This window comes from Chelonia mydas, chromosome 1 (genome assembly GCF_015237465.2).
Source record: "Chelonia mydas isolate rCheMyd1 chromosome 1, rCheMyd1.pri.v2, whole genome shotgun sequence".
Classification (NCBI taxonomy): Eukaryota; Metazoa; Chordata; order Testudines; family Cheloniidae; genus Chelonia; species Chelonia mydas.
Genome location: NC_057849.1, coordinates 251,806,752 through 251,830,145, shown reverse-complemented (window position 1 = coordinate 251,830,145; position 23,394 = coordinate 251,806,752). Strand labels below are relative to the sequence as shown.

General features: G+C 46.3%; 1 protein-coding gene across 1 annotated transcript in view; it reads left to right on the top strand.

Annotated features, from left to right (window-relative positions):
* The window catches only part of SYN3 (synapsin III), a 282,703-nt gene that overhangs the window by 244,295 nt on the left and 15,014 nt on the right, over positions 1-23,394 (top strand). The window contains exons 8-10 of the mRNA XM_027825071.3: positions 8,083-8,225; positions 14,049-14,123; positions 17,678-17,780. Of these exons, the coding sequence (XP_027680872.1) occupies positions 8,083-8,225; positions 14,049-14,123; positions 17,678-17,780 (321 nt within the window). The remainder of the gene's footprint in view (positions 1-8,082; positions 8,226-14,048; positions 14,124-17,677; positions 17,781-23,394) is intronic.

Sequence of the window (23,394 nt, the reverse complement as noted above, 5' to 3'; positions counted from 1 at the left end):
CTGCACCCGTCCACACGACGAAGCCCTTTTTTTGACTTAAAGGGTTCTTAAAATCAATTTCCTTACTCCACCCCCGACAAGGGGATTAGCGCTGAATCGGTCTTGCTGGGTCGAATTTGGGGTACTGTGGACACAATTAGACGGTATTGGCCTCCATGAGCTATCCCAGAGTGTTCCATTGTGACCACTCTGGACAGCACTCTCAACTCAGATGCACTGGCCAGGTAGAAAGGAAAAGGCCCGCGAACTTTTGAATTTCAATTTCCTGTTTGGCCAGCGTGGCAAGCTGCAGGTGACCATGCAGAGCTCATCAGCAGAGGTGACCATGATGGAGTCCCAGAATCGCAAAAGAGCTCCAGCATGGACTGAACGAGAGGTACGGGATCTGATCACTGTATGGGGAGAGGAATCCGTGCTATCAGAACTACATTCCAGTTTTCGAAATGCCAAACCATGTGTCAAAATCTCCCAGGGCATGAAGGACAGAGGCCATAACAGGGACCCGAAGCAGTGCCGCGTGAAACTTAAGGAGCTGAAGCAGGCCTACCAGAAAACCAGAGAGGCGAACGGCCGCTCCGGGTCAGAGCCCAAAACATGCCACTTCTATGATGAGCTGCATGCCATTTTAGGGGGTTCAGCCACCACTACCCCAGTCATGTTGTTTGACTCCTTCAGTGGAGATGGAGGCAACACGGAAGCAGGTTTTGGGGACAAGGAAGATGATGGTGATGAGGTTGTAGATAGCTCACAGCAAGCAAGCGGAGAAACCAGTTTTCCCGACAGCCAGGAACTGTTTCTCACCCTGGACCTGGAGCCAGTACCCCCTGAACCCATCCAAGGCTGTCTCCCAGACCCGCCAGGTGGAGAAGGGACCTCTGGTGAGTGTACCTTTTAAAATACTATACATGGTTTAAAAGTAAGCATGTTTAATGATTAATTTGCCCTGGCATTCGCGGCTCTCCTGGATGTACTCCCAAAGCCTTTGCAAAAGGTTTCTGGGGAGGGCAGCCTTATTCCATCCACCATGGTAGGACACTTTACCACTCCAGGCCAGTAGCATGTACTCGGGAATCATTGTACAACAAAGCATTGCAGTGTATGTTTGCTGGTGTTCAAACAACATCCGTTCTTTATCTCTGTGTTATCCTCAGGAGAGTGATATCATTCATGGTCACCTGGTTGAAATAGGGTGCTTTTCTTAAGGGGACATTCAGAGGTGCCCGTTCCTGCTGGGCTGTTTGCCTGTGGCTGAACAGAAATGTTCCCCGCTGTTAGCCACGGGGAGGGGGGAGGGGCTAGCCACGCGCGGGGGGGAGGCAAAATGCGACCTTGGAACGAAAGCACATGTGCTATGTATGTAATGTTAACAGCAAGGTTTACCGTGAAAGAGTGTACCCATTGTTCTATAAAATGTGTCTTTTTAAATACCATTGTCCCTTTTTTTTTCTCCACCAGCTGCATGTGTTTCAAGGATCACAGGATCTTCTCCTTCCCAGAGGCTAGCGAAGATTAGAAGGCGAAAAAAACGCATTCGTGATTAAATGTTCTCTGAGCTCATGCTGTCCTCCCACACTGACAGAGCACAGACGAATGCGTGGAGGCAGACAATGTCAGAGTGCAGGAAAGCACAAAATGACCGGGAGGAGAGGTGGTGGGCTGAAGAGAGTAAGTGGCGGGCTGAAGAGAGGGCTGAAGCTGAAAGGTGGCAGCAGCGTGATGAGAGGAGGCAGGATTCAATGCTGCGGCTGCTGGAGGATCAAACTAATATGCTCCAGCGTATGGCTGAGCTGCAGAAAAGGCAGTAGGAGCACAGACCGCCACTACAGCCCCTGTGTAACCAACCGCCCTCCTCCCCAAGTTCCATAGCCTCCTCACCCAGATGCCCAAGAACGCGGTAGGGGGGCCTCCAGCCACCCAGCCACTCCACCCCAGAGGATTGCCCAAGCAACAGAAGGCTGGCATTCAATAAGTTTTAAAGTTTTAAACTTTTAAAGTGCTGTGTGGCCTTGTCCTTCCCTCCTCCACCACCCCTCCTGGGCTACCTTGGTAGTTATCCCCCTATTTGTGTGATGAATTAATAAAGAATGCATGAATGTGAAGCAACAATGACTTTATTGCCTCTGTAAGCAGTGATCAAAGGGAGGAGGGGACGGTGGTTAGCTTACAGGGAAGTAGAGTGAACCAAGGGGCAGGGGGTTTCATCAAGGAGAAACAAACAGAACTGTCACACCATAGCCTGGCCAGTCATGAAACTGGTTTTTAAAGCTTCTCTGATGCGCATCACGCCCTCCTGTGCTCTTCTAACTGCCCTGGTGTCTGTCTGTGCGTAACCAGCAGCCAGGTGATTTGCCTCAACCTCCCACCCCGCCATAAACGTCTCCCCCTTACTCTCACAGATATTATGGAGCGCACAGCAAGCAGTAATAACAGTGGGAATATTGGTTTTGCTGAGGTCTAACCGAGTAAGTAAACTGCGCCAGCGCGCTTTTAAACATCCAAATGCACATTCTACCACCATTCTTCACTTGCTCAGCCTGTAGTTGAACAGCTCCTGACTACTGTCCAGGCTGCCTGTGTATGGCTTCGTGAGCCATGGCATTAAGGGATAGACTGGGTCCCCAAGGATAACTATAGGCATTTCAACATCCCCAGCGGTTATTTTCTGGTCTGGGAATAAAGTCCCTTCCTGCAGCTTTTGAAACAGACCAGAGTTCCTGAAGATGCAAGCGTCATGTATCTTTCCCAGCCATCCCACGTTGATGTTGGTGAAACGTCCCTTGTGATCCACCAGTGCTTGCAGCACTATTGAAAAGTACCCCTTGTGGTTTATGTACTTGCCGGCTTGGTGCTCCGGTGCCAAGATAGGGATATGGGTTCCGTCTATGGCCCCACCACAGTTAGGGAATCCCATTGCAGCAAAGCCATCCACTATGACCTGCACATTGCCCAGGGTCACTACCCTTGATATCAGCAGATCTTTGATTGTGTTGGCTACTTGCATCACAGCAGCCTCCACAGTAGATTTGCCCACTCCAAATTGATTCCCAACTGACCGGTAGCTGTCGAGCGTTGCAAGCTTCCACAGGGCTATTGCCACTCGCTTCTCAGCTGTGAGGGCTGCTCTCATCTTGGTATTATTGTGCCTCAGGGCAGGGGAAAGCAAGTCACAAAGTTCCATGAAAGTGCCCTTACGCATGTGAAAGTTTCGCAGCCACTGGGAATCGTCCCAGACCTGCAACACTATGCAGTCCCACCAGTCTGTGCTTGTTTCCCGAGCCCAGAATCAGCGTTCCACCGCATGAACCTGCGCCATTAGCACCATGATGCCCACATTGCCAGGGTCCGTGCTTTGAGAGAAGTCTGTGTCCATGTCCTCATCACTCTCGTCACCACACTAACGTCGCCTACTCGCCCGGTTTCGCTTTGCCAGGTTCTGGTGCTGCATATACTGCTGGATAATGCGTGTGGTGTTTAATGTGCTTCTAATTGCCAAAGTGATCTGAGCGGGCTCCATGCTTGCCGTGGTATGGCGTCTGCACAGAAAAATGGCGCGGAACGATTGTCTGCCATTGCCCTGACGGAGGGAGGGGTGACTGACAACATGGCTTACAGGGTTGGCTTACAGGGAATTAAAATCAACAAAGGGGGTGGCTTTGCGAGAAACTGAATGGCCACCTCAAGGATAGAACTCAAAACTGGGTTTAGCAGGCCGTTGATTTCACGGAGGGAGGGAAGAGAAAATGAATACAAACAAATCTGGTCTATTTCTTGTTTTGAGCCACTTCATCTATTTTTATATATCTTGCTGGCAGCAGACTGTGCAGTACGACTGCGAGCCATCGTCGTCTCCTGGGTGCTCGGCAGAAGATGGTACAGTATGACTGCTGGCCATCATCTTCTGCTGGCTGCTGATTAAAAGGCAGTGCACTGCCGGTAGGACTCAATCGCCATGAGACGAAACTTAAAAGGGAAATGACCTGGCTGAGTCACTCCCATGTTTGCCCAGGCGCCCCTGACCTCATCAAGGTTGGTTAAAAGAGCACCCAGGACTACGTCGACGACGGCTACCGGTCATCCTGCACTGTCTGCTGCCAAAAGGCAATAAATTGCTATGTGTAGCAATGCAGTACCGCGTCTGCCAGCACCCAGGAGACATACGGTGACGGTTAGCTGAGCGGGCTCCATGCTTGCCGTGGTATGGCATCTGCACAGGTAATTCAAGAAAAAAGGTGCAAAACGAGTGTCTGCCCTTGCTTTCACGGAAGGAGGGAGGGAAGGGGGGGCCTGACAATATGTACCCAGAACCACCCGCGACAATGTTTTAGCCCCATCAGGCACTGGGATTTCTACCCAGAATTCAAATGGGTGGTGGAGACTGTGGAATAGCTACCCACAGTGCAACACTCCGGAAGTCGATGGTTGCCTCAGTACTGTGGACACACTCTGCCGACTACATGCACGTAGAGCATTTGTGTGGGGGGATATACAATCGACAGTATAAAAACGCTTTCTACAAAACCGACTTCTATAACTTCGACCTAATTTTGTAGTGTAGACATACCGTTAGTGTTTGCACACATTTACACAACTAATGGAACACTGGGTTTATCCATACTAGGATGCAGAAGAGAATAAATGGTTCCTATTAATTTTTTCTAGCTTCCTTTGCCTCTTTTTCATACTTTTTTTTTTTTGTTCAACTCATAACAACATTTTAAAAGCTACAGTTACCACTGGCTAAGTGGAATGTGAAATATTCCTCCTGAGTGTGTTTGGCTTATTAGTGACACATGCCTACACCATCATCCCAGTGTCACAATGCATCCAGGCTGGCTGAATTGGGATCCGAACTTTCTTTCTTTAAAACAATGGATATTTGATTGGGATTTAATAGTGACATATAAAAAAAGTTATAAGGGGAGAGAAAACAAATACAAAATATGTAAAAGAAGGAACTTAATAAAGTACAGGATTGACAAGTAAGATAGGAAAATCAATCTAATTAGACTGTAACTATTTATCTGTTTTCAAGGTAATAATTGTACCTGGACTAAACAAACTTTATCCTGAGCCATGATACCCTATTGAGATGAGTGTGGCTGGATCAGACAATTGACAGAATAAGATTTTTCTTTGTTTGGGGATGATTTTGGTTTTGTGCCTGTTGGGAAAGAAGGCACAGAGCCACTTAATAGGGGGAATTCTGGAAGTTCTCTTAGCTATAAAAGCCCTGAGAATTCCACAGGAAGGTTAATTGAATCCGAGGGCTGGCTCAGGAAGGACAGACATCTGGGGAGATGGTTTCCTATAATGTCTGAAAAAGATCACCATAAGTCACTCGTGTGCTGGGAGGATGGCAAACCTGTCCTTGTGTAGCATTGTTAGAGAATTCTTCTTTGGCTTTTGTTGCTTTAGTTCATTAATTTGGTTCCTGTTAAAAACCCCATTTATTTTTCTGTTTAACTAAGCTGAATGAATATTCTCTGGTCCTCTGGAAAATTGCCTTCTGGAGTCATGTGCTTCTGTCTTCCACAACTGGGAGATATTCCAGACCCTTTCTGCTGATTTCCAGATTTCTGAGCAAGAGTCCAGGTGGTTGGAAGAAGGGAGAGTCACGTGTCCTGAATCTAGCTGTCAAAGGAAGCAGTGCCCTCTTTTTCACCTCTGTGGCAAACATTCGTTGGCTGTAAATGTAGTCATTTCAGCTTGGACACAGAGAGACCCTGTACCACCAAGCGTAGTTTGTGTCAGAGCCCACAAGAGTCCCTGCTCCAAATAGGGCATTATATAATGGCTTTTCTATTGCCTGTTTCCTATTGGTATTTTCCTATTGCCAAAGGGTCCAGGAGAATACTGTATGTTGTAATTTAGTGCATTGTCTGCCCAATGTAGTTGCTCCCAGATGCATCTCATCAGAGTGGGACTAACTCATCTCACTCAATTTGTCCAGGCTCTAGTGTTATCTGTGTAAAAATATTGAACACCAACAAACTGGCCTCTAGTTTCCCCGAGGAGCTGTGACCATTTCTCAAAACGGAGTTCTACTGCTCTATAATTAGATCATACACCTCTCTAAGCACCTTCATCACAACCTCACCCGTTTTCCAGAGCTGCCGAGAGCAGCTGAGAAATTTGCTTAGCACAGCTCAAATTTAAAGTTGAACTACAAAGCACAAAGCCAGCCTGTCCCTCCTTTATGATGGATAAAGATGGCCATGTGCATTTTTATTTTTAATTCTGCCTGATTCTTGTGTCCTCCCTGCACTCTCTTTCTCTGGAGGACATAAAAAATGATGTCACAAAATTGCATTTCTCCTACACCTAGCAGAGGACAAAGAGGATAATCAGCATTCAGCAAGGCAATGGAAGTTAGGAGCTAGCATCCTTGGGACAGTATTTTAAATAATTTATATAGAAACAGTCAAGGGCCAAACCACTTTTGCAATCCACCTTCACCTCAGCTCTTCCGGTACTCAAAAATTTGCTAGATCTGTACCTCACCTAGGTAAGAGAGAATTTCTAAGCCAGAATGTGACCACATTTTTGGTTTCTGTTTGGAACTTACAAACTCTAATATACATGAAAAACACACCCATTGCAGGTTAGCAACACACTGGTCCTTATTCTTTTGCTTACATACTCAGGATGGCTGCTGCCATCCCATGAATTTAGGTAGACATTTAGAATAGCTCATTTGTTCTTTACAAAGAGACACCAACCACCAATGCATATGTTTCCTTCAGACTGGTTTACAAAGACCTGTGGCTCTTTCCAGCCCCTTTTCACACACATATGGATATAGTTTGTTAGTCTTGAGGGTAGGGACCATCTTTTTGTTCAGTGTTTGTACAGTGCCCAGCAAAATGGGGTCCTGATCCTTGACTGAGGCCTCTGGATGCTGCCGCAATACAAATAATAAATAATAATGCATGATGAAAATCACATATCGCCCCGATCCTATATTATAGACCTGCTTAAATTAACACATCCATCTCCACACTATCATCTGGGGGCATTGTAGTTGGCCGGGCTTCACTGATGTACCAGAGTAGATTTTTGCCAGTGCAAATTTCTAAAGGCTGTGCTTGGTGACATGAAGATAGTAACATTGTCTGGGGTGTGTTGGTTGGTTTGTTTTTTGCAGTATTGGGAGAGGAGATGTAACAATTTTTTTTCTTTACCCTTTTTAGTAGCTCTTGGCAGAGAGCTGATCATCCTCTATACTTAGTGATTCCTTTTTCTAGCATTTCTTTTTTGAAAGTTCCAATGTATTTCCAGTAAATAAATATAACACTGTGAAAAGCTAGTTTCCCAGGAAATTTGCAGCCCTTTGGGTATAGACCTCAACCCCCTGAGCATCACGCCATCCCGTTCCTTCTACACCTCTAGCCAGCCTCCCCCACACGCACTCCCATGACCTCCAGCTTGCACTGCCTGCAGTACGTGGTCTCCCCTAGGAACATCATCCTCATGAGGCTTGTGTTTTGTACACTTCCAGCCTGGAGTCCTGTGCCAGGTCTTTGCGTGAAACTAGATAAGGGCACTGTGAACTACTAGGGATCTGGAGACCAGGAGTAGCAAAAAAAAACAAACCCAACCCCAAAATCTTTCTCGCTTCTTTATTTTCTGGTATAAATGCCTATTTCCTGGTCACTCCTGATTTTCTGTTCTCATCAGATGTTTAGTGGTAAGTAATAGGGTAAGAGTAATTTACATGCTTGGAATTAAGTTATGCTACAAAAATATAACGAATGCTTTTTTGGAGCATTTCAGCTGTGTAACTCCCATTAAGTCTTATGGGGAAAGCCCCATGGAACTCTTTAATCATAAGTAGATGTTCTCATTACTGATCCCCCAGGGCTTGTACATCAAGGAGGGAGACACGCCAGTTGGCTAGGTATGTGTAAGGTTTGCCTGGATGAAGCATCCTTCTACCTACTGTCGTCCATGCTTCAACCTTATTCTCTTTATTGTTTAACTGTCATTGTGCTCTACTATTCATCCACTGAGCTGACCCCTCCTCACAGATATTCCTGTTCCTTTTGTGCTCGCCGCTCTTTGGCTGGATTTCGGCAATTGCAGGTAAAAGTTGAGAACCAGTATGACTTCCAGGACATGGCCAGCGTGGTAGCCATGGCAAAAACCTACGCCACCACTGAAGCATTCATCGACTCCAAGTACGACATCCGAATCCAGAAAATCGGCAGCAATTACAAAGCTTACATGTGAGTGTGTGCTCTCATGGCTGGGCTGGGGACGGGGCAGCAGGGCGGGAGGCTGTAATTGGAAAGAGACATTTTTATGAATGTGGTTTAATTGGTGTCTGCTTTGGTCAGGAAGAGGTGGCTGATTTAAGTTCCTTGAAGGATAGCCCTGGTGTGCTTTCACCTCTTCCCCTCTGCCCACAGATAGCTGCTCCATAACTCACCATCAGCGCCTTATTCCCAGGCTGTAAATCTATCTGTACCTGTCTTTGAGCTCAGCTTTAGACAGGTACCAGGAGATAAGCTTTACTCCCCTATCATTGCAGTAACTTGCTTTCTAAAAGGTCCCATCTCTCCTGACCATATAGACAAATCCTCCATCTCTCAGCACCCTCTAGTGGGAACAGTCACCACAATCTTACAGCTTCAAGTGAAATATTAAAAACAAAGAGGTGGCCTATGTTACTACATTGCATGCCCCACTTTGGCATGAGTCAGAGCCAACCCATTAAGTTTTACAGTGCGACTGACCCACTGCTACTATCCTTTAGCTCCCTGACCCAGGAAATTACTCATGCTGCTGCAGTGAGGTAACACCATCACAGTAAGAAACTGCCACTGAAATGGCGTGGTGCTAGATTATTAGTATTTTGTCATTTCTTATTAGTTATGAATATTTGTATTGCGGTAATGCCTAGGAGCCCTAGTCATGGACCAGGACCCTGTTGTACTAGGCACTGTATAAACACAGAACAAAAAGAGAATCTCTGCCCCTGAGAATTTACAATCTAAGTATAAGACAAGAGATAGCAAGTGGGGACAGACTGACTGATGGAGGAGTACACGGACGAAATGAGCAACACTGGTCAGCATGATAGGCAGTGATCTCAGCGCACCAGCTGCCTAGCCAGGGTCAAGTTTTTTGTAGGCATCCTGGCAAAGGAGAGTTTGGAGGAAGGATTTGGAGGTGGATAATGTATTAGTTTTGCAGGTGTTTACGAGGAGCTCCTCCCATATGTGTGGGGCAGCATGGGAAAAAGCACAAAGGTGCTTGTTTGAACAGTTAGCAAGTGGGCAAAGAAGGCTGGCATCCTGGAGCAATCAGAGGTGGGAGCTGACGTCTCGAGTTACAGGGGTTAATATGGGCATACAGCATAAAGGGTCCGTGAGGACTGCTGGGGCTGCTTAGGTCAACACAGAGCATTACATGGGAGTATAGTCTCCCCAACGGCAACTCCAAGTTCCATTCAATTTTTGGCCTCCTTCCCAGCTAAGACCACGTACGTACCTCACAATTGCTAATTTGTTTGTCACAATGACTGTAGGAATAGTGATAAAGGTCAGAAAAGTGGCGACTAGTGAATTCACTATATGCTCCTGGCAAAAATTAAAAAAGCACCTATCCCAAGCTCTAGTAGTGTTTGACATCAAGTAAAAATAAAGTCATATAAATAAATAAAACAGTTCATTTCTCCTCACCCCAAACCAACTGAACAAGAAACAGCAAATAATCCGGCTAATCCAGAAGTACCAGCCCTTATCAAGCAGCAGAATTCTAGATAAGTAGATGGGTCTGGCAGCATGCGCTTAAGGGCACCAGATAGAATAAACATTGTCATACACTACTTAGCACCAGCATTATTGTTAGTCTAGGATCTGTGTTCCCAAAACCCCAGGCTGGAGCCCTGGTGCTAGCACAGTTATATGAGACAGACAAATGTATGTGCCCACTGACTTTGCAACTAGAACTGCCCAAAATCCCTGACCAGCATCCTAGCACAGAGGCAATTAAGTAAATCAGAGAGATCTGGCCACTCTTTTCATGTCTGGAACTTCATGAGACACCCAATTACTTAGTGGGAAGGCAATGAGAGAAAATTAGTTTTAAATCTGACCCAGTCTATAATATTACAATCACCTAATTTTTCTAGCAGTGATGTCCAGGAAAAGCCTGACTCAAATGACTCAGAAAAGAAGTTTAAAATGTCCTTTAAAATTCCCTACCTCACTGACCTACCTTATCTAATCAGAGAGCAAAAACAATACCATGTGACAAATGTGAATAGTCACACTAATAGCCCATCCCACACAGGAGCAAATTTGCAAGCAATTGTTTGCTAAATAAAATGGTTTCCCATGAAATATTTGTCGAACAGTTACAAATAGGGAAGAAATCAGTGAAAATCAAAGCCAGTTCATGAAGAGACAAAAAGGCTAAATTCATTGAATGAATTGTTTGCTACAAAAGTTCCTTTGTCCTATTCATGGAGCCATTACTGGAAACGAGTTTGGGATATCTGTACAGCCATTCTCTGTTACTGACTGTTTCCTATGAAAGGTATCTGGTAATGGAGTTTATCCCAGTGCCAGACTGAAAATAAACTTTCTATGGGATAAACAAGTCCATTGAATGTCATATGAGAGAGGTGAGGCCATCCAGCCACTGACAATCAGGCCCCTTGAAAGTGTTTCAAGTTGAGCACTCAGAAATGAAGGCATCCAAAATCACTGGGCTCTCTGGAACATCTTGGCCTTTATGTCTGAGAATATCAGTGTCTGCTGTAACATCAGTCAGAGAGAGGACTCTCTTGGTCTGAGTGCAATGGAATCAGTCCTCGTGTTTTCATAACTGCCTCCCACACATGCAAAAACGCAAAAGCTCACTTCCTCCTGACTAAGGACTGTGTACACAGTTCTCTCTGGAATTTCTCTACTCTGCATCCACGATCTGACAGAGGGAGGATACTACAGAGTGACTATCTCATCCCTCCCCACCCCAGATACAAGTATACTTTCTTCCAACCCGTGACTGAGAGACTGAGTTCAGATTCCCATTGACTTTGGTGGAGTTACTGCAGATTTACACTGATGGTGAACACCTGCTTAGCCTATAACTAAAGCCACGCTGAAAACAACAAATAAATAGCCATGTGGCACATACCTATAATTCCACTGAATGGATTTGGGTGACCTCATAATGCTGGTGAACCAGATAAGACTCAAATAATAATTGTGCATCAGGGAAAACAACTGAAAGAAGTGGCAAAAATTATATCAGCATCCCAACCAATGGAGTGGGATGTTTGCTATGTTTTTTAAGGCTTGCAGCCTGAGGGTTGTGTTGGACTGCCAGCTGCTTCTGAGTACCCCAGGTTGGTAGCAACAGTTGCCAAGAATACCCCTTGCCCTCTGCACTTAACAAGAGGGTTGTACCCTTTTCTTTTAGACCTCACTCCTGATGTTTGTGCTTTTGTCCCCTTGCAGTTGAATGGATGCAGTGCACTCTGTGTGGGACCACAGCTTGTAATCCTCCGGAAACTGAGCTACAGTAGAATGGAATGGCCCAGTTATGAAGAGGTGGTTCACACAGTGAGCATATTACACCAGTGCTTCATGATTTGCACTGTCTAGTAGTTCATTTGCAGGTGAAATTTAAGGTGTTGGGCTTGACCTATAAAGCCCTACATGGTCTGGGTCCCTTTTATTCAAGAGGCCACCTCTATTTGTTTGACCGCCATGGCAATTAGGGTCATTGGAGGCATTCAAGCTAAGAACTTCTGGTATAAACAGTAGAGGTCTGGTGGCAGGGCCTTCTCGATGAGGAGCCCTTGGCCCTCAAATTCACTTTCCACCTTGGTTTGCCAAAGCCTTAATTTGGTGCCGTGCTGCAAGACTCACCTGCTCTCCCATGCTGGGAAGGGAGTGGATTTCATGAAGGTTGTGATGGAGCTTAGGTTAATGGTCAGGACAGCTTTTGAGAAAGTCTCTTTTTAAGATGGTTTGGTTGTATTTTATATTTGACTGAAACTTTTGCTATGTTCTACATGAAGCATCTGGACTAGAACATCAGATTGGCTCAAAGAAACAAACCAGATAAACCAACCACTGCAACAAAGCTGCACTCTCTGGAGCTCCCCCACATGGAATTTCCTGGTATTACACCATAGTATAGCTGCTTTTTTGATGGGAAGAAAAGGAGTACTTGTGGCACCTTAGAGACTAACCAATTTATTTGAGCATAAGCTTTCGTGAGTTACAGATCACTTCATCGGATGCATCCGATGAAGTGATCTGTAACTCACGAAAGCTTATGCTCAAATAAATTGGTTAGTCTCTAAGGTGCCACAAGTACTCCTTTTCTTTTTGTGAATACAGACTAACACGGCTGTTACTCTGAAACCTATTTTTTGATGGGGTATCTGTTTACATATTCCAAATACTTCTTTTCAACGCTGATATTCCATCGTGTTACTAATCTGAACCTGGGAGTTCTCATCACTGATGAGATTTTGGATGTCATCAATCACGCAGGGCAATTTTCTGAACCCACATATTACAAATAAAGAGCCGTTCCTACTGGAAAGCTGGGAAACACAATCCCAGAAAGGAGCGTAACTTAGCGAGACAGAAGGAAAGAGAGGCTGAGAGTTGAACACTGTCCTTAGGTAATGGAAAAGGCTCAGAAACCTCAAAGAGGGAGGATTCTGTTCTGTAAAGAAAAGGTCAGACAGGTGAATGATTTTGATAATAGGACAGGAGGGTTTGTGTGTGTGATAACCAGTAGTACAGCCTGTGATAATATCTTACAACTAATACAGCACTTTCCTCCCCAGATACTAGTCTAAACCACACTCAGGAATCACTTCACCCCCTTCTGAGATGGATCCCAGGAGCCATTTAACAGTTTGCAGCAGCAGTACATATTAGGTTAGAGCAGAAAGTGAAGAAGGAGGCCATGTCTATTTGAAACATTTCTCAGGACATTTTAGGTGGGCAAAATATAATGACCCAGCTTTGAATTTAGTCAGGACACCAGGTTTAACACCTCTGCTCTTGTGAAAAGTGCCTTGTGATCTTTAATGACCAAAAATGATCAGGACTTTTCTGCATTTCACTGAAAAGATTATGTCAGCAGCAATCAGCATCTCCCAACACCATGCTGCTACACTGGATCAGGCCTGGTTCAGAAAAAAGAGTCCCACCCACTGAATCACCATGCATGCTTTCTGCAGCATAGGAGTGTTTCATGGGTGTATCAAACACACTGATGGGATAATATCTTACAACTAATACAGCACTTTCCTCGTAGTTGAAACCATACTCAGGAATCTTGTGAGATCTGGCAGAATTACAACACAAGGTGCTATCATTGCAGGCTGTGTCAAGTCTGCCTTCTTCCTAAGTGCAAAGAAATGAACTAGCCCAGCACTTGACAGACAAATACAGAGCTCAGAATTTGCCAGCAGCAGCATCTTCTGTTGAAATTCACAGCCAGTTACAATGAAGGAGATTTGGAGCATTTTACAACCTAAAAAACCTTTGGGAGAAGTTGGCGGTTGGGTCCCAGAGCAGGCGAGTCATTGAGATTAAGAAAGAGGGCACAAACAGACAGACTTTCCAGGCCACCACTACAATAGAAGCCAACCTCAGAGAGTAGTTCATATCTGACTTTTATGTATCTTTTCAGTCACATCTTTGCCTGGAGAATTACATATGCTTAGATTCTACAATGCCGAGCGTAAGGTTAATGATCTCAGAGGCGTTTTACAGTCATCTCGGCTTTTCAGGATCTGATGTGTAAAAGGAGAAAAGTGTTCACAAGGCCACTACACATCACCCACCCAGCTGCAGAGAAAAGATGCCTCAACGTTCTTAGTTCCTTGCTCCTAGTTTGAGTCTTTCATTTACTGGATGATCAGAATTTGTTGGGAGCACTGTGGACTGTAGGACTGGAAAGGACACCCAGCTGAATCACCCATATTCCCCACACACACTGAGTCAGGTGTGAAAACTACCTCTTTGGAGGAGTTGGTTTGTCATCCTGTGATTGGTTTGTTTTCCCAGGAGGACATCCATCTCTGGAAACTGGAAGGCAAACACAGGTTCTGCCATGCTGGAGCAGATCGCAATGACAGAGAGGTAAGGAAGAGAAGGGGCTTTCAAAAAAAAAAAAAAAAGAGCAAAGCTGATACTGAAGCTACATCACGACTTAAGCACATGCTTAAAGCTAAGTGTGCTGTGCTTTGCTGAATAGGGATGAATGTAAACACATGCTTAAATACTTTGTTGAATAGGGGCAAAAGTGAGGGGTTGAAAGTGCTGGCTAAATCCAGGTATCCTGGTGACAAATCGGCTGCAAATTTAACTCCCCTACAAACACATGCATAAGGATATACACGTCTGCCACTGTGCTTAATTCTAACCTGCAGCACCTCTGCTATTCCTGTCCCGGCTGTTCCGGTGCATCTGGGTACTCACCAGGAGCAGCCTCTGCTATTCCACCTCTGGGCATCTGAAAATTCTGCCTCTCAGGAGAAAGGGTGCTTGATGTGGACGAATATCCATTAGGAAACCTGGTGAGACTACCAGCCCCCTTTCATTTGTGTCCGAGCTTGGATTTTGAACCCAGACACCCTCAAGCCTCCCTCCAGAATATACATGGCTCCCAAGAAGCTGCCCTGTGGTACATGACCAGCATCCAGTCGCAGCTGCACATGAGTGGGCCTTGCAGCGCTTAGTGCATTAGCATGGGCAATCCTGCTTAATTCACAGGGTTAATCCTGAGTGTAAACAGTGCATTCTTGCTGCCCTCCTCCTACACACAAACCCAGGGTGGGAAAGGGCCTGCTTACTGGAGTGCATTTATTGTGACTTTACAAGTTTCATAACTTTACAGATGATGAGGGCTGAAATAGCCTCCTATTCCAGAGAAGAGCAACAAAAAATGATTAAAGGTCTAGAAAACATGACCTAGGAGGGAAGATTGAAAAAATTGGGTTTGTTTAGTCTGGAAAAGAGAAGACTGAGGGGGGACATGATAACAATTTTCAAGTACGTAAAAGGTTGTTCTTCTTAACCTCTGAGGATAGGTAAAGAAGCAATGGGCTTAAAATGCAGCAAGGGAGGTTTAGGTTGGACATCAGGAAAAACTTCCTAACTGTCCGGGTGGTTAAGCATTGGAATAAATTGCCTAGGGAGGTTGTGGAATCTCCATCATTGGAGATTTTTAAGAGCAGGTTAGACAAACACCTGTTGTCAGGGATGGTCTAGATCAGGGGTGGCCAACCTGAGCGTGAGCAGGAGCCAGAAGGAGCCAATGTACTTTGCCAAAGAACCACAGTAATATGTCAGCCTCTCCACACACACACACCCCTGCTCCCAGCACCTCCCGATCAGCTGTTTCGTGGTGTGCAGGAGGCTCTGGGGGGAGTGGGAGGAGTGAGGGCACAGCAGGTTGAGGGGAGGGGGCGGGAAGGGGTGGAGTGGGGGCAGGGCCTGTGGCAGAGCCAGGGGTTGAGCAGTGAGCACATTGGAAAGTTGGCACCTGTAGCTCCAGCCCCGGAGTTGGTGCCTATACAAGGAGCCGCATATTAGCTTCTGAAGAGCTGCATGTGGCTTCGGAGCCATAGGTTGGCCACCCCTGGTCTAGATAATACTTAGTCCTGCCATGAGGGCAGGGGACTGGACTAGATGACCTCTCGAGGTCCCTTCCAGTCCTATGATTCTATGATTACCTCCTCTGAGGGTGTGTGGCTGCGCTTTGTCTCCTCATTGAGGCAGGGAGTGACAAGGAAGGATTTATTAGTTGTATACACCATTTTCTTGTCCCATCCATATATGGCCTTGTATTCTTGCAGGTTCATCATTAGATCATGAAGATCAAGCTATAGGTGCTCTGGCTGCTTTCAGGATCATAGGCTCTTTTCTCCTTCTCCATTAGGTCTGCATAGGTAGCTTTGAGATCCTCAGTATTCTCCTGTTTCAATTTCCAGCCAGCGTGAGAGTCCTGCTCGCAGATCTTCTGCTTTGAGATTTTTTTGTATTGAAATGGTCAGGACCACAGCACAGCTGCACAGAAGGAAAACCAGCAAAACTCATTCCCTCTCCCTGTTCCAACGTAGGGACAGCTGAGGGAGCATGGTCGCCATCATAATGCATCTCTTGTCATTCCCTCTCCTCTTCCAGTGCACAGACAGCTGAGGGGGCACCCCATCATACGTCGCCTCCTGTTCCTGCCAGCTCATGTTCCTGTGGTAGGACAGCTGGAAGCCGGGGCTTCCATTATATAACACCTCCTGCTCTCACTCGGACACAGCAGCATATATTCAACAGGAGGGAAACGCTTGGAAAGCAGTAATATTAAATGGATATACGGGTGATTGGGAACAGCTTGCAGGATGGTGATGTAGAGGAAACCAATGAAAAAGCAGTTTGGGGCCGTATAGTCAGAGACATCATGTCACAGAACAGAGAGGTAATAGCCCCTCACTACAGAGCTCCACTCTGGCTCTCCATGCCTAGAACATGCTGGCATCTCAGCGTCAGAAAGTTTTCCACAGGGGGGAATTCAGGGAAGAGCAATAAAAATTTCAGGGACTTTCTTCTGAGGAAAGATAAAATGAACTAAACATTTACAGCTTGACTAAGTGACACGTAAGTGGGGAGATTTGAGGTGTATAAATACCAGTGAGAGACAGAAATGATTTCATGTGGTTCAAGGGGATATAAGTAGGAGTAGGGAGTTGATATGCAATGAAGGAAAATGTGGGCGTTCATCATGCAAGATCTCCTATTTCTTCCATCACCTGTAGAATAGAGGGAGGGGATGTCTCATCATGATAACTCTGAGTTGCTGTGAAGAGCATTCTATGCACTTCCAGAGGCAGAGGGTCATCATCATCATCATCATCATCTTCCTATTACGCCTCTGGCGTTTAGGGCAGTGATGTAGCTCCTCCACTCCTGTTTGTTTCTGGTGAGTCTTTCAATGGTTCCCCAGCTGTGCCCCAGGTTTTTCAGCTTGGCTTCCACAGCCCTCATTTTTGCTTGCCTTCAGATGTCCATCTTCTCGCTACTCTGGTGATGGAATCAGTTTCCATCCAAAGCACACGGCCGATCCATCTCCAACACCTCCTGGCAATGATGGTGCTCATATCCTCTTGGCTGCACTGTGTCAATAGGTCTTGGTTTGAGATTGTTCTGGGCCAAAAGATATGGAGGATTTTTCTGAGGCAGGTTGTATGGAATGAAGACAGTTTGGACATGTTGTACTTTCTCATTCCCCAGCATTCTGCACTATAAAGTAGTGTTGAAAGTACGCAGCTCTGATAAATCTTGAGTTTGGTTTTGGTGTGGTATTTTGATGATTTCCAGACTGCATTTAAGCTCCTGAAGATGTTCCTGGCTTTATTGATTTTGTTCCGGATGTCCTGACTTGTTCCACCGTCCTGGCTGATGGTGCTGCCCAAGTATGTGAATGTTTCTACTTTGGTGAGAACGTGATCCTCCATCCGTACTGGTGATGGTGAAGCAATATTAAAGGTTATGATATCTGTCTTATTGCGGTTGAATAAGGCAGAGGGTGGTGTGTCTATATTTGGTGGGAGACTAAGAAAGTTGGCACCCTACTAGCATTATTTTAATCCTTGAGCAGCCAGATAATTCCCAGCAACGTGTCTGTGTGGATTCTGCAGGTACAGACTCTGGGCGGACTCCTGCGCCGAGATGTTTGGAGGCCTCGATATTTGTGCCGTCAAAGCTGTCCACAGCAAAGATGGGAAGGACTATATCATTGAGGTGAGAGCTTGAGTGCCTGGAGGTCACACCTCCTGCATCCGATACGTCCACAAACACAAACCCTCCCACGCGTGCTGACATGCTCAGACAGTCAGACATACTCTAAGTACATGCTCTGCCCCTTGACCCAATCATTTTCTCCTCACAGGGACCAGCATCATTTCAACTAATGTGCCCAAGCAACGACTCTCTGTGAGTCGCAACCAAATTGCCAGATACCTGTGAGTGGGCTCCTGGGTCAACGTTAAGATTAGGAGTCAGGCTCAGGAGTCAGTCACAAGCAGGGTGCATGTCACATAGGAGCCGATGATGAATCGGATGGAGCTAGAGCTGTAGGGAAGAGGACTATAAGTAGCGTGAATGAGTCTCATTGTCTTCATCAGACCCTGGATGCGCCCCTTAAAATCGTTTGCCCAGGCCTGAGTTTATTGAGCTAGCAGATAAGCAATACAAGCCCTCAAGAGAGTTTGTGGGTTCCAGTCACACTGGCTGTGGTTGAGAAGGCAAGCGTTCAAAGTGATACCTCTCATGCCAGGGTGTTGAACAGGGGACTGGGACGGGTAACATGATCTGGGTCATTGGAACAGGACGGGTCATGAAAAGCTGGCAGGAAAATCAAATTGGAAACTCAAGAGCCACTCCGGGCGTGACCAAATCTGGCAACTGATCTAGTGTCCTCTGCTCCATGTGATGTTATTGGAAGTGAGGCTCAGCATCTGACCTGCTGTGAACTCCACCAACACAGCCCAGGCAGAGGAAGATGAGCAAAGCTGGCCTGCAGTTTCGTTCAAGGGTGCTGACACATTAGAAAGCTATGTGTGGGAGAGCACTCCCACCCACTGAGGCTTAGGAAGCTGATGAGAACCACATGAGCCTTACAGCGACTGCACATTCCAGTCTTGTGCATCTCCTCCTCAGGGACCAGGGACCTGTCAGAGGTCGTGTAATACAAGTGCTCTGCCAGCAATGAAAACATTAGCCTGCTTCTTCCAAATGGCAAGAGGGGTGCTGCTGTCATTCTGACTCCTCTGTGTAAGTTGTCAGGAGCTTTTAGTGGAGCTGCTCCTCTTCAAACCCTACCCCAGAATAGAGTCTTTTAAACTCAACATACTTCAGCCTGTGTGTGTGTGTGTGTACACACCTGCCCGTGTCTGGGGGAAGGTAAGAAGGTACACACACCTGCCTCTCTGAATGCATGGGTGCCTGCGTGTACACACACGTCTTCCTGTGTGGTTTTGTATGTGGGGTGGGGAGTTTGACCCATCTGCCTTTGTACGGGTATGTGTGTACATGTCTGCCTCAGTGAGTATGTGTGCGGAGGAGGACCGCACACCTGCTTCTGTGTATGACTTTGGGATGGGGGTGGGGTTGCATACCTGCTTCCATGTTTGTGTCACTGAGTCGAGGGCACGCCCACAGACTTACACCCATTACCACATTGCACACACAGACAGAAACGCACACCTGAACACAAATCACCCCGTGATTCTACACTGAACAAAACACAGAGGGTGAGGTCAGCTGATACAAATCAGGGGAGCCACGCTGTTTTCAACTGAACTAAGCCGAATTACAGCAGCTGAGGATCTGGCCCAGAGCATCTGCTATTCCAGGGGTTCAGCAGGAGTTCAGATACCAGGCTGATGGGCACTGTATGGCAACATGAATGGAATAGAATAGAATAAAGCAAAGCTGGCACATTTTCTACTTTATGCCAGTTCTGAGAGAGAAACTGAGAAGTACTGTAATTACTTTCCCCTAGTCCAGTTCCTTGAGTGGGCTTCTTTTTTTGGCCAGAAGCTGGTGGATTGGTTGTTTTGTTGCGGGGGGGGAGCCAAACAGCTGCATTTCACTTTGTGAGAAGGAAAATTTGCTGTGAAATTTTGCAAGAAATGACTCCAAAATTTGCTGAATGAATAAATAAATGGTAAAGTTTGCACAATGGCATGGAACCAAGGAATAAAAGTTCACAATGTGAAAACTGTTCCGAGAAACACTCACAAAATTAAAGCCAGCCAGATCTATGTCTTGTGAGATTTATGAGCATTGCTTATGGCAAACAGGGGCTCAGATTAGGAGCGAGGAGGTTGAGCGCAGGAAAGGAGGATTATGCCACCCGGAAATCTGACGTAATTAATATAAATTTATCGTCAACCCGATTTCCATACTTTTACTGTATTATTAGTTGAGCTCTCCATCTTTATTTGCCACATGGCATTGGGGTAGTTTCGCAGTACTTTAAGGGCTACATTGAGAGGTAGCGTCACTTCCCTTGATTTCAGCGCTCTTCACTCACATAGAGCAGCGCTGACTTTGATTCAGCATACTGGTATTTCTTTCTCTGCACTAAAGGGCTTTGTCACTCACTCTGGCATTTTCAGAATGGCTCAGCACCCCCAACTGAGACTAAGTTTTCAGAAGAGTTTCATTCCTCTTTAGGCACCTAGATGAGTGGCCTCATTTTCAAAGTTGCTCAGTGCACTGGGTGCATGCTGGGGGTCGTGCACTTGAAAATCTGGCCCGTTTTTGTGATCTAAAATAAGGCCACAATGATGAGTCATTTTACAGATGGCGGGGGTGAGTAAAATGATCCACGAAACTAAAGACCAATCAAAATTGGATTGACTTCATGTTTTTTATTCTTCTCTCATGGCTCTTGAGGCCAGCAGTGCCACATCTATTGCTATCGTAGAGCTCTGTGGATCTAGCCACGTGCACTACAAGGACTCTACTGCTCTGCGTGATGGCCTGTCCAGCCTTTCACCATTGTCGTATCAATCCCTTTGATCTGTCGAATCATCTGTTTCCTTCCTTCCCTCCAATCATCCAACACCTCGACACTCGCACATGAGAACATGGAATAACAAACCCAGCCTCCAGCTCTTGGCGTAAGATAGAAGGCGGGGATGGGGTTTTCCTGGACCTCTTCTCTGCCTTGCCGCCTTCCGTTCCCTCTGAGATATCTTATCGAGCAACAGCAGCTGTGTCAAGAGACAGCCAATGACCTTGGGCAACTACAAAGGCAGGGTTTGTGTGTGCTGACATCTTCCCCTCTCCCTCAGCTGTTCTTTGGTCTCATTCTCAGGAAGAGATAAGAGGAATATGTTTGTATTTCATATAGTCCATCTGGGTGGTTTATCTCAGCATTATGGGGCCAGATTCTGATCTTGGCACCTGTATAACTCTGGAGTAGCTGCACTGACACAACTGAGAGCATCATTTGGCCCAGAAAAACTGTGTCCTTTCTTATCAGCTTCATTTTCTCCATGCCTTAGTCAGTGATAGCCCAGTGTTTGGGCTCCCTCAATCAATACCACAGAAGTGAGCTGGGTCAGAAATCACAAAATAAGACATAGAGACAACCTAATTCCTGATGTTGCTCCATTGACTTTGATGGGCCTGACACGGGATTAATTTAGCCCTAGATGTCTCTGTTTCTAAATTATAACCTGTCCTTTCACTTCAGCCAGCATATCACATGCTGCTGCAGTAATGATGGGAAATAATTTCCAAGCTAAAGAGATGAGAGGTTTTTTTTTAATACAGACCTATCACTACACAGTTATTTACACCAAGAGTTAGTGAGTGAGCAGATTACTTCACTGGATAATGGCTTGTTAAAGGGAACAATGGCGCCATCTAGTGGTCCAAAACCATCCCTTTCACAGTAAATTAACAAGGTAAATGAAGTTGACATGGCATTTCTATGGTATGGTATGAGCTGGTGTCAGAATTGCCAGATGAAATGGGGATGCCTTGCGGAGCTACGTACTAGCGAGACCCCCTAATAGAAGTCAGGTTAGATTTCAAGTCCAATGGTTTATAGTTCTCCCAGCCACACCTTTGTGGCAGCCAAACCTCACTATCTCTGGACCCCAAGAAGCCTGTTCTACAAAGAAGCAGAGGAGATGAACAGCAGAGTTGAACACCATTTAATGTATTTATCTGACCCCCTTCCATTTAACTTGCTCCACGCATACCCTAGACCTGGGCAGGCAAACTTTTTGGCCTGAGGGCCACATCGGGTTTCGGAAATTGTATGGAGGGCCGGTTAGGGGAGGCTGTGCTTCCCCAAATAGCCAGGCGTGGCCCAGCCCACCCCCCATCTGACCACCCCCCCCGGCTTCTAGCCCCCTGACTGCCCCCCAGGACTCCTGCCCCCATTCAACCCTCCTGTTCCCCTCCCTCTGACCGCCCCAACCCCTATCCACACCCCCGCCCCCTGACCACTCCCCCCAACTCGCCTGCCCTCTATCCAACACCCCTGCCCCCTTACCGCACTGCCTAGAGTACCGGTGGCTGGTGGCGCTACAGCCATGCCGCCCAGAGCACCAGGACAGGCAGCCGTACGGCCTAGCTGGAGCCAGCCATGCCACCATGCAGCACAGAGCACCGGGACAGGCCGGGCTCGGCAGCTGCGCTGCCCCAGGAGCTCGCAGCCCCGCTGCCCAGAGCGTTGCGCGCTGTGGGGGAGGAAGAACAGCAGGAGAGGGGCCGGGAGTGAGCCTCCTGAGCCAGGAGGATCCCGCAGGCCGGATGTGGCCTGCGGGCCGTAGTTTGCCCTAGACCATAAATCAAGAAAGCAATGGATTTTGGAACCAGTCCTCTTCTCATCAGATTTTCAAAATTAAAGCTGTCCACAGGCATAACTTCTGGATTTTATATAAGTTCATATGTAACGAAACTAAAGTGGAGACCAAATTAAGGAGAGTTGAACAGTTACTCCATTAATAAGTCACCTCTATGTCAGATGGCCAGGTTGGAACTATCTGTTGATGAACTGACAACACAAACAGACTTCCTTAAACCTACCTATAGAAATGTGTGCAGAACATTCTGCTTAATAATAATAATATCTAGGTCTTACAGAGTGTTTTTCATCAGTAGATCTCAAAGCATGTTACAAAGGAGGTCAGTGTCATTAGCCCCATTTTACAGCTAGGGCACCTGAGACACAGGGGAGGAAGTGACTTACCCAAGATCACCCAGCCAGCCAGTGGCAGAGCTGAGAATAGAGTCCCAGTCCAGACTGTATGCCTGGAACTCTAGTGGGGCAGACTTGAGGTTGCAGTTGTTATGTGAGTGTGTCAGTGCCTTATCTAACAAATGCAAACTTTAATGCTGCATTTCCTGGATTTCTAAAGTTTCGTTGTCTTAAAAGGCACTAACATTCTGGTAGGTTAATAAGCACCTCCAACTGAACTTTAGCTTCACCATAATGAGGTGCTTTGTATGGGGCTTGGTTAATGTTTGTAAAGCTGTTGGGATACGACAAACAACTTTGATGATTATGGTGGTGTTTCAGGGGTGGCGTACAGTGTGGGTCTCGCCCTTTTTAAGACTGTGGACCCCTTCAAACCTTTCCTTCCTCACCTTCCCTGTGGTAATTGTAGTGTGTGTTTACATGGCAAAGTAATGTCAGCACTGCATGAAGGAGACCAGCTGAGAGGAAGTTTACTTTCATGGCATGGGTGTTGCTGTTTGGAGACATCCTGTCTATTTTTTGCCTGTGTTGTTTATTTCTTTATTTCCTGTAGAGCGTTGCATTGATTAATACCAGCTCTTCCCTGGTTGCCTCTAGTCCCCCTGGCACTAATCTGCACGGGTCTCTTTG